General features: G+C 43.2%; 1 protein-coding gene across 15 annotated transcripts in view; it reads left to right on the top strand.

Annotated features, from left to right (window-relative positions):
* Magi1 (membrane associated guanylate kinase, WW and PDZ domain containing 1) overlaps positions 1–12,098 on the top strand; it is a 612,663-nt gene that overhangs the window by 574,278 nt on the left and 26,287 nt on the right. For 12 of the 15 annotated variants that reach the window (XM_048801229.1, XM_048801228.1, XM_048801225.1 and 9 more), the window contains 3 exons: positions 3,440–3,656; positions 8,244–8,327; positions 11,821–11,912. In XM_048801229.1, coding sequence (XP_048657186.1) covers positions 3,440–3,656; positions 8,244–8,327; positions 11,821–11,912 — 393 coding nt within the window. The remainder of the gene's footprint in view (positions 1–3,439; positions 3,657–8,243; positions 8,328–11,820; positions 11,913–12,098) is intronic. The other 3 variants (XM_048801227.1, XM_048801226.1, XM_048801235.1) reach the window with 1 other exon arrangement.

Below are 12,098 nucleotides of genomic sequence, written 5' to 3'. Positions count from 1 at the left end.
AAAAAAAAAAAAAAAAAATATATATATATATATATATATATATATATATATATATATATATATATATAGCTTTTCTTTTGAACAATCCAGGGCGTAACCAGATAAAAGACAGCATCATAAATAATTAGCATGCTCACAGAAAATAAAAATCATATTTGAAAATTTTACAAACACACAGAATAGTTAAGTATATATATATATCCCAGAGTGCCAACAAGAGTTTCGATACTGAATGCATTTTCAAATCTATTTTCAAATGCATTTTCAAATCATTTAAATGATTTTGAGATGGATCATAAAGTTAAGTCTTACCAAAGAAGAAATGTAAAACTCTTCCAGAATACTCTGTACTTAGCCCACTAATATGCCACTTGTGTATGCCAGTCAATGGCAGTTTAGTGGTGGCACAGTTTGGAGAGCACATTCTCACAATGCACCTGTACTTCTCTGCCAAATAGAGGGACAAGATTTAGATAGCATTTAAAAGGGACTCCAAGGTATAATTCAACTGAGAAGCAGTTTTGCAACCTTATTCCAAATTGTATCTGTCATTGTGTATTAAAGTGAAGCTAAATGAGTCACTTATTTTGGAGGTGAGAAAGGCTATTATAATTTGAAAAATGATCCAGGCCTTGCCAGTGGATTCCAAATGTACATTCTCTTTATGGTGAAGTCACATCTCTAGTTAAAAAGATTCAAATCTTCCAGGTCATCTAGGCATAGTGGCACATACCTGTCATCCCAGTAGCTTGGGAGGCTGAGGCAGGAGGCTTGGCGAGTTCAAAGCCAGCCTCAGCAAGGCCCTGAGCAACTTAGCAAGTCCCTGTCTCTAAATAAAATATAAAAAGGGGCTGAGAATGTCACTAGTTGGTTAAGCACCCCCGGTTCAATCCCCAGTCCTTAAACCAATCAATCAATCAATCTTCCAGGCTAGAGATTTATTGTATGGACATTTTAGGGTCCTGGAAGCCCTCGTGTGGCATGCTGGTGTATAAGCACATGTGTGTGGTAAGCAGGTAAAAGCACAGGGGCATTCTCTGCAGCAGGAAGTTCCAGCACTTTCCTCACACTCTCTCAGTGGGGTAGGGTTGCCAGAAAGGTCTTTTTCTCCAGTTCAGGGGAAAGATACGGTGGAAGAGGTTAAAGTTAGGTTTCAAGGGGCCAATGGTCCAAGAAGGCTGTAGTGCAGGGACCCAGAGTAACCTTACAAAAGAGATAGCAGGCTGGGCACAATGGCACACACCTGTAATCTAATCAGCTCTGGAGGCTGGGGCAGGAGGATCTCAAGTTCAAAGCCAGCCTCAGCAAACATAAGGCACTAAACAACTCAGTGAGATCCTGTCTCTAAATAAAATATAAAAAAAGGACTGAGGATGTGGCTTAGTGATTGAGTGCCCCTGAGTTCAATTCCCAGTACCCACCCAAAAATGAAATGATGGTTGGTGGACGTTGCCTTGAGATCCTCCCACCTCAGCCTCCCAAGCTACTAGGATTACAGGCATGCGCCACCGCACCCAGCCATAATTCCACGTTTTTTCTACATATTGTGGTGTGTGGGTGCACACCAACAGTGTGCTGATCTTGTGCATAGTTGTTTATAATATTGATACCTTTCTAGGGGACACATGAAAAGAAAAACATATCCCCACTGGCATGCAAAAGAGAAGGGGTGTCTTATCTGTCTTGGTCATTTTCTCATCCTGATATCTTCACTGTTGCTCTGGGGAGCTAGAGGACAGGGGTCACCTCTTGGGACAGAGATCCGACACCTGGCCTGATAGTCAATGCACAGTGGTTGAGGTGGACGGGGTCCAAGTTCTGTTCCAGGGCTTGGAGTGCTAATCTATCCACCTCTGGGCTGAGCTCTTCATCATCAGTGAGAACAGGGTGTTGTGGTGTTGGCGGTGATGTTTGTCTCCACCCAAAGGCCAATGCATTTTCCTGGTGTCTTCGCCAGTTTCGCATCCCCTTGGATCGGATGGAATTAAGCCTCACTTACAGTTTCCCCAAGTGTAGGATACGGTCCTCAGATGTCTCTGATGATAACACCTGATGGAAGAGTTGAGGGAACTGAGATGCTTGAGGTTGAAGATCTTATAAACTACTTTAAAAAACACAAGCTCACCAGGATCCGTTGGAGAGGATGGAGATGCCCTTCCTCTCCCCCTTTACCATGACGCTCAAGCACGTAACTATGGTGATGTGACATCTCTTACACAGGAGGCAGGATTCTATGAGTTTTATTTTGAATAGAGGAAACGGAATACCTGGAATCACCACAGTCTTTTATTAAAGAAAATAGGAGCTAAATTATTTTATTTTCCACCCATCATTTTTCTTCTCGGTAGGTTTTGTTCTCTGTTCCCTTGCCATTCAAAGAGCGTTTCATGAAATGGGAAGGGCCTCTGCTTAGCTGGTTTTAATGAACAGGAACTTGCTTGTTCTCTTAAAATTTAATTGGAACTCCCCTGCGAATGCTACTTAGACTGTGGATAAGTTGCAAGTTTAAGGAGGCTGACCCCCCAGGAATCAACTATATATAAAGTTCAGTCTTGACTTTTTTTTTTTTTTGGTACCAGAGATTGAACCCAGGGGCTCTTACCCACTGAGCCACATCCCCAGCCCTTTTTTTGTATTTTATTTAGAGACAGGGTCTCACTGAATTGCTTAGGGCCTCACTAAGTAGCTGAGGCTGGCTTTGAACTCTCGATCCTCCTGTCTCAGCCTCTCGAGCAGCTGGGATTATAGGTGTGCACCACTGGTCTTGACTTTTAAACCACATCTGAAAAATTGATTAGCTAAGAATTTTTGTTGGTTGGTTTTTCTTTCCATTTTTTTTTTTAATTGGTGCATTATCATCATGTTTGCTTCTGCAGTATTGGGCATTGAAGTCCAGGCCTCACCCATGCTGGACAACTGAGCTACCTCCCTCATCTTCTCCCTGTTCTAGAAGAACTGATGGCAAACCTTTAGAGAGGACTTGTGTGTTTTATTATCAAAAGATGCAACATATGGTACCCCAAGGGGCCTTTTAGCCCTGATTGTATTTCTTCTAGATGTTATACCCTATGGCTAAACCACTCCTGGTATTTTGTGTCACATGTTTTTGTCGAGAAATGAGGAGGTTAAAGCCGATCCATCATGCAGTAAACCAACCCAGTGTCTCAGCTCAGAACCTATGATGAGAATTAGATTTGTTTTCTGCTACAGCCCAGAGAACAGGGTGCTTTGTGATTATGTCTTTCTGTCTGGCCTGCCCCTCTATCTGTCTGCCAATCACTTGGGGATTTATCTGCATTGTGCATTCACTGGAGAAGGAGGACGCCCAAAGGTTGTTGATGTATTTATGCAAGGTGTTTGCAAAAGTGCCCCACCAGAGCCGAGCTGGTGGGAAAACGCCCACTGGGAGAACCGGCAGTGATCTCTTGCTTACTTTCAGCAACCACTGGAAAGGAAAGACAGCCAGAGTAGTTCTCAACACAGCGCTTCCAGCCACCGGAGCCTGCACACGGCGTCCCCGAGTCACAACACGCAGGTGCTCCCCGAGTACCCACCCACCGAGGCTCCCGCTCCAGATCAGACCGACAGCTCTGGGCAGAAGAAACCAGATCCTTTTAAAATCTGGGCCCAGTCCAGGAGCATGTATGAAAACCGACGTGAGTAGTGCCCCCGGGCTGCCTGCCCCACTCCCCTCCCCTGGGCCGGGCTCCTCCAACACAGCAAGGCTCCGAGTGTAAACTGGACCAGGGTATATCAGGATGAGGACCAGGCTCCTCAGAAAGCACCATCTGCTGGATCTCCATTTGGAGGCTCTGTTATGTCTCCAGGTTGGGAAACAGGGTAGAAAGGGATGCTCATCTAATCCCCAGCCTGGAGAAAAACCACTTATTTTTCTCTGTAGTTGAAAGAAGGGGCAGATAAGAATGGCTGTCTCCTACATTATTACCTGAGCTGGAGTCTTGCAAGACAGTCTGATAGATAATAGAACCTAAATATGTGTGGGTGGTAAGAGGAAAATATGAGGTAACGAGGAGAAATTAAATGCTTACTTTGTGGTCGCTTGGTTTTGAAAAATACTGGTAATTTTTTTTTAATGATTCTCAATTTTTCTAAACATGCTCTCCAAAAAAAAAAGGGGGGGGGTGAATTAGGCTTTAATTATTTATATAGTGAGTAAGTGTTTTCTTTGGTTTTACTTTTCCTATAAGAATAGGTTAGTGACGGCGTACTCTGTAACTTCTTGGCTTTGATAAGCCTGTTAAATCCTTTCTGTTTAACTTTTTCCTCTTTGTTATGAAATGATTTCCAAAAAGAATTCACCATGAATGATACGCATTTATCTCAACAGTGAAAGTTCTTACAAAGTTTGAATTTTAGATGGTGCTCGTTGAGCCTTTTTGGGGGGTGTGGCAACTTCTGACATTCTCTCCTGATCAGGGGCGGCCCACCCGTGACCTCTCTGCCTCTCCTTTTCCCTCTTTCGCATGGAGTGGAAAAGACTGTCAGGAGAGGGAACGTAGGGTGGAAGGGCATGAGAGACTGGAAGAGAGAAGAGCATCACTTAGCTGTTCCCTTTGTCCCTGTCACCCCTACCATGGCTATAGTTCCAGCCATAGCTATGGTCACCTCTCAGCCAGGGCCCCCATGGAGGTCATGGCGCAGAGGTTGGTGAGGGGTCGGCCCTGGCTCCTTTGCTTGTGGGAGGGCATCAGCTGGGAGACCACAGCTGCTCTGTGGCCCCAACAGGAGGAAGGCCAGTAGCCCTGCCCAGGAAGGAAAGTTGGTGACAGCCCTGGGTGGAACGCAGCAGTAGGGGGCCTAGGAGAGGCTGGAGACTTGCTCAGGGGCCCTTCATCCTTTTCCTCCTCAAGGGAGGGATGCCCTAGCCATTGAGCACAACAGTGCCTGCCATTACGTAGGCTGCTTTGCTGATGGCTCCCTATACCGGGAGAAGCCAGCTAATTTGCAAAGGCATTTATTTAGTCCATGGACCAGAAAGACACCACTGAGGTCCCCCAGAGACCAGGCTGAGGGAATGAGGTTCCATTTGGAATATCCCTCCCTCACACACTGGAGGTGCAAGCACAGGCTGAGCATCCCTGGCTGTCTTAGTTTTTCACTTCTGGGACTAAAGGAACCGACTAGCACAATTATAGAGAAGGAAGCGTTTATTTGGGGGCTCATGGTGTCAGAGGTCAGAGGTCTCAGTCCATGGACAGCAGGCTCCATTCCTCAGGGCTCGAGGGGAGGCAGGACATCATGGAGGAAGAGTGTGGTGGAGGGAAGCAGCTCACATGGTGATCAGGAAGCAGAGAGAGACTCCACTCTCCAGAGACAAATAGAGACCCAGAGCCATGCCCCCAATGCCCCTTCCTCCAGCCACACCCACCTGCCTCCAGCCACCACCCAGTTAATCCATCAGGGGTCCATTCACTGGTTGGGTTAAGGCTGTCACAACCCAGTCATGTCTCCTCTGAACCTTCTTGCACTGTCTCACATGTGAGCTTTGGGGGACACCTCACACCCAAACCATAACACTGACACAAAACTGGCAACCAGAAGTATTTCAGATTTTGGAATTTTTCACCTTTTGCAATATTTGCATTTCCATAATGAGATATCCTGGGGCTAGAATCCCAGTCTAAACATAAAATTCATTTGCATTCCATATGTACCTTATACACATACCCTGAAAGTAATATTATACATTTTTAATAATTATGTACATGAAACTAAGTTTGGTGGTGTCGGACTTCCTACTTGTGGTGCTGTGTCGGCATTTAAAAAGTTTCCAATTCTGGAGCATGTTAGATTTTTAGATTAGGGATGCTCAATTAGTAAGAGCCTGGGGTCCATCCTCACAACGTCTCCTCCCTCATTATAATGATTTCACTTAAATAAGAAAAAAAAAACTACTGAAGAATGTTTTCCAAAGGGGTCGTATTTTCATATTCCCTACACATTCCTCTCTAACCATGAGACTCCTCCAATCAATGCCCAGCTTCAGGGGATGTTGGTATATTATTGCTTTATTGACCACGCTCCTGCTTTTCTCAGTATAGTACACATTTATGATTGAGTTTTCCATGTATGAATCTCACTGTGATAAAATAGATCACGCTTTGAAGGGCTGGCAGCGCCCTCCTGGATTGGCAAGACCATTCTCCTGCACCTGTTCGATAGGAGGCTCCAACTCATTTTCACCCAGATGGGAACAGCATTTCTTAGGATTTGGGTCTTTCATCCAATTTTTATGAAAGTTTCCACCAGAATAAAATAATATCTAATGTGACCATACCAGCTGCTGTCAGCATTGAAATGGCCCAAATGGCAGCTGGAATGAAATATTTGGGATGGTTTCATTTCTGCGCCTTCACTTTCTTTAACATCGAAGGAATCAGATAGAACAGCCCAAATGAGAATCCATTTCGTTGTGGTGATTGCAGGCTCCCTAATGGAGTGATAGCAGCAGCATAATTGATGTGAAGATTCCCATGGATTTTCTCCTCCTTGCTAAGTGAGAAAAATGATGACACTTCCCCCACCCGTGGTAATTGTTCTGTAGCTGTCACAGTTTCTTTTTTTTTTTTTCCTTTCACAGTGTGAATGAATGAACTTGAGTCAGTCTTGTCTTGGAATCAGGACTTTTTTTTTTTTTTTTTTAAATCCCAGATCAGTTTCTGCCATTGCCCTAGGTTATTTTGTATCTTGTCTTTTAAGAACCATAACAAAAATCTAGGGCATGCCCTGGGTAGCTTGATTCCCCGCCCCTCCCTGCACAGTGAAATGAGCAGAGTACTCCAGGAAAAAACATCAGAAGTCTACAGCAGTTCCTTAATTGTACCAGATGATCCCCTTTTGGTCGAGAATATCTTCCCCTTATATCTAATTTTATTGTTAAGGGCAATGTGAAGATGAACAGATGAACACATTTTGCTTTTATTTTTTTTTAATTTTTTTGACACTGGGGATGGAACCCAGGGGTTCTTAATCACTGAACCACATCCCCAGCCCTTTTTAATATTTTATTTAGAGACAGGGTCTCATTGAGTTGCTTGGGGCCTCACTAAGTTTCTGAGGTTGACTTTGGACTCGTGATCCTCCTGCCTCAGCCTCCCGAGCTGTGGATGGCACCACTGCGCCTGGCTGAACACATTTTGATCACCTTCCTTCATAGGTCTAACTGTTTTATAAAATACCATATTCTTCAATGCCAAAACAGCATTGTCAAAATGAATCCGTCTGAATTACAGATGTTAATGAATCCTTTTGAAGGGTTTCAATGTTTGATTAAAAACAAAGACAAGCATTAAAGCCCTTTAAAAGCCCTGTTGTATTTTCTCCGGATAACATACCAATTGTGCACATGTCTTTAAAAACGACATTGACACAATCTTATTAGTAAATGTTCGGGAAAATTGGCTAGCATCCAGTAGCATTTATTTCCAAAGAATTTTTAAAGCTTGCCATTGCAATTTTGTCTAATTGCAGTATAGTTTGGAAAGAAAGAAAGAAAGAAAAAAAAAGCTGAAAGTGCTCCTATCAACCAACATTGTCAACCTGTCCTGCTTTGGAGTGACTTGCTTAGAAGTTTGGAATTGGTGACTGAGCTCCTTCATCATGGAGCTAAGTCTAAGTCTAAGGAGCTCATGAGTACTTCTAGATTTTAAGCACTGTCATAATGATTCCTATTTTATGTGTTTGTTCAGAGCTTGGGGCAGATTTGACAATTGTGTGTCTGTGAGCATGAGACTATTCTGGTTTGAATTGCCTAAAATTGACCTGGACTGGCCTTAGTACAGGGAGGAGTTCCATCAGGAACTTCATACACTCCTAAATAAATATGAGTGTCGCAGTGTCACAGATATACCGATTTTTTTTTTCTCAAAAGGCAATGAGGGTTTAGATGAACCTTCTGTAGATTGAGACATGATTGAAACAAGTTCATCGGAGAATGTATTTTAGAGTCTAATTAAATGTGAAGAGCCTAAGGTGGTAAAGGGAGTCATAGGAACTCTCCGTGGTACAATTAGAAATTCTAGCTCTTTGACAAGTAAAGCATCATGAAAAAAAGAAGCCAAAATACGAAAAAGAAAAACCATCAAATCATAGTCCTTAAAATCCATAGCAGCCATGACCCACTGTACCGAGGGGCATGATCCCTCACAAATCACAACTGAGCTGAAATGAACTAACAGAGAATGTACATGAAGCTTTGCAAAACTGTGAAATTAATATTCCAGCTATGTCACCTTCGCCTGCATCGGGATTGAGCAAGGGGGAAAGAGAGAGAGAAATCAGTTCCACGAATTTTGGAGAATGTCAGAGTAAGGACCGTGCTGTGGACTTGTATTTCTCCATTATCATTCATCCTGTTCCGTGTTCCCATCCGTCCGGGGACCTGGGGGGAAAGTCAGAAGAGGGAGGGGGGGATAATGTGCCCTGAAGGGAAGCCAGTGGCCTGTCCCCTTAGCCTAGCGTCAACTATTGACAAGATGAGATGAGGCATGGTACACGTCTTTGACATTGTGTTTCTGTCCATGGGGACATCAGGAGGGTCTCTTTGAACCTGGCTCCTTCATTGTCTCCAGGTATCAAACAAAGGAAGTCTTTTGAGTGCTTTATTGAGTTGTTATTGGCATTGCCCAAAGGAGAGTAACTGCTAAGATGGTTTCCCAGACAATACTTAAAAATGAAGACAACTGGATAAGGTTTTCTTAGTTCTATGTGATTAGCCTCACTAAAATAAAAATAAAGTCATATTAATATAAAAATGGCTCTTATCCCACTGGTTTATTACAAACTTAATTCTAGCTGGGTACAGTGGCTCATGCCTATAATCCCAGTGGCTCTGGAGGCTGAGGCAGGAGGATGGTAAGTTTGAGGCCACCTCAGCAGCTTAGCAAGGCCCTGATCAATTCAGTGAGACCCTGTCTCTAAATAAAATACAAAACAGGGCTAGGGCTATGGCTCAGTGGTCGAGTGCCCCTGAGTTCAATTCCAGGAACCAAAAAAACCCACTTAATTTTAATAGAATCTGCCTAAAATAGAGAATTAAACCTTTTGAGGTGAGCAGTTGAGAAAGCTCAGTACCTCTATGAAATGACATCAGAGGAGAGAGATTTGGGAATCCCATAATAAGTTTCAGCACTGATTCATCACCAAAGGTATATATTTGGGCAAATGACACTTCATTGGTGGAAAAGTCCATTTGTTAAGATGCTAAAGCTGAAGTACCAAAAGACTTGCTTTGTCCTGGGGTCTGTGTTTGTGTCTGTGTTTCCTGACTCATTGGTGGTGTCTTTAACATCCCGAGTGTCACTGGGCGGCTTTCTTTTCAACGGAGAACTCTCAGAGTTGATTTGCCATGTTCCCATTGATTCTCCAAAGGAAGCAAATGCTCTCTCTCTGGGGACTGAGCTGTGTGGTAAGCCTGAATCTGCAGCCACCCCCGCCCTACTTTGATGGCTGACACCTAAATGTGCAACATCAGGCAAGAGGGGGCTCCATTTGGTGTCCCTGTGGGGTGGGCAAATGTTCCTGTGTTAAGTGATACTAAGAAAAATGCGTCTGGGCTGGGGGTCTCTGCAGAGGCCCTTTCTCTGTTCCCAGAAAGGCCTCCTAGCCCTTGGCGGACTTCAGATAGGCCCTGAGGCTGACAATAGCAGTGCTCTATTAGGATAATAACGCTCCTACTTGAGTGAACCAAAGACCAGATGCTGCTTGATTTAATTTGTTGTTTCAATGAGGCTATTACAGCAAATACCCTTTACCCATCGACTTGCACAGATATATACATACGTATATACAGTTACCTTAGTGTGCTCAATATTACTCTCCAATTGCTTTTACGGGCGTCTTATGATGTCGCGGAGCTTGTGTTCTGTGGCAGCTTAGCTACAGCAATTACAATAAAAGAGGATTGGATAAAAAGCACCTGTGTAAAGCCAGAGCATGCAGCTAGCTCAGGGAAAATAAGAGACTCAGAATCCTCTGGCTTGTACCTGCCTGACAGTTCCCTGCCTCCTGGTGTATTTAGTCACTCTACACCTGTAAAGGGACACTCTCGCTGACCAGAAAACTGCATAGCCATGTTCTTCATTTCTATATCCTACTGTACAAACTTGGGGAAAGAATAAAATTTTCACTACTCACCTCTTAAGCCCTAAATCCCATTAATTAAACAAACCAGAAAGTATGCAGAACAGTGTTTTGAAATCTCCTTAAGGATCACAGCAAATAAATTATATATGTTCTCTTTAAATAAAAGTGATGTCACTTTATAGGCCAAAAACACCCTATGTATGCATTCATGTATATTTAAAAATTAAGTGAAAATAGCCCAAAAAAGGCTATTAATAAAAAAATTACCTTATTGAAGGAACAGAGTGGTATATAGAATTATTTCATGTATAGTAGTCATCTATTTTTCTGGAAATTTGTTTTAAAAAATGACATTTTAATTTTAAAGCCCTTAAGCATTACTGAGTGCTAAACATAAGATATCAAGTTATTGGGTAATAAATGAGTATTTCAATGTTGAAATATAGGCAGATTCTGGAATAAAGTAGACATTTTAACAATGAGTTGTGTGGTTGGTTAATCTGGATTGCTTTTGTACTGGGGAATTGAACCCAGGGGTCCTTAACCACTGAGCCACACCCCCAGCCCTTTTTTCCTATACTTTACCTAGTGACAAGGTCTCACTGAGTTGCTTAGGTCCTTGCTGCTGAGGCTGGCTTTGAACTCATGATCCTCCTGCCTTAGCCTCCCAGGCCTCTGGGATTACAGGCATGTGCCATCATGCCTGGCATGGAACTTTTTTGTTATCATGAAAGGTTGACTATCTTTTTCAGTGATGATATTAAAATCCTGTAAACTTTGCATTTGGAAGAACTAGGTTTTTTGTTTTTGTTTTTTCAGAGCTGGGGAGCTAAACCAGGGCCTGGCAAATAGGAAAGCACTCTACCACTGAGCTACCCCCAATCCTTGAGAGTAAATATTTTGGTGAAAATGACCTAACAAATCAAATTATTAGTTTTACTCATCTTGATTATCTTTAGGAAGAAGAAAGTGACTTAAACAAAAATTAGGGGCTGGGGTTGTAGCTCAGTGGTAGAGCATTTGCCTTGCACGTAGGAGGCCCTGGGTTCGACCTCAGCACTACATTAAAAAAAATAAATAAAATAAGGTATGGTGTCCATCTACAATTAAAAAAAAACACACACACACAAATTAGAATCGGGCATGGTAATGTACGTCTGTAATCCCAACAACTCAGGAGTCTGAGGTAGGAGGATCGCAAGTTTGAGGGCAGACCTTGGTCACTTAGCAAGATCCTGTTTCAAAAACCAAAAAGGGATAGGGATGTAGGTTAGTGGTAGACCTCCCCTGGGTCCAACCCCTGGTACATAAAAAGCAAAAAATAAAAACAAATCGATCAGAAACACTTTTAAACCCAAGTCGTTTTCTTCCATTCCCTAGTTGATAAAGCTTTTTAATTTACTTGATTCCCTTACAACGATACTGAGAAAAGCAGTCAATGCCGACGCCTCTCTTAGGTGGCCCTAACGGTGTGGACTTGGTTAGGAATCATCAGTGATATCCTTTGAAGAACTTAGGGCCCAGTGACTGGTCCGTTTCTTGTGCCCGTGTCGTCTGTTACTCACCTGTCTAGATCCTCTGTCTGTCTGCCTGTGTCGAAACACTTTCATCTGCTCAAGCCTTGGCAGTCTCGGTCTTTTAATAATGGTGCTCATCTTAGGGCCATGATTCCTTTGACCAGCCACATAATCTGCCTTCCTTCTCCCCTCTCTGCAGTTCCCGACTACCAGGAACAGGACATCTTCCTCTGGAGAAAAGAGACTGGATTCGGATTTAGGATTCTAGGTGGAAATGAGCCGGGGGAACCTGTGAGTCTTGTCTGCTTCTTTCCTCAAGTGCTGTGTTCTGATACTTCACAGCAAATTGGTCACAGTGACAGGCCGTGGAGACAGGAGTCCGGCTACACCCGGCTCTGACTCTCATCCCGAGCAGTGCGGGATTCTCCTGGGCTTTTGCAGAGCTTTTTTTTTTTTTTTTTTTTTTTTTTTTTTTGA

This window comes from Marmota marmota, unplaced genomic scaffold (assembly GCF_001458135.2).
Source record: "Marmota marmota marmota unplaced genomic scaffold, marMar, whole genome shotgun sequence".
Lineage (NCBI taxonomy): Eukaryota > Metazoa > Chordata > Mammalia > Rodentia > Sciuridae > Marmota > Marmota marmota.
Note: the sequence above shows the minus strand (reverse complement) of the source record. Positions and strands in the feature narration are given on the sequence as shown.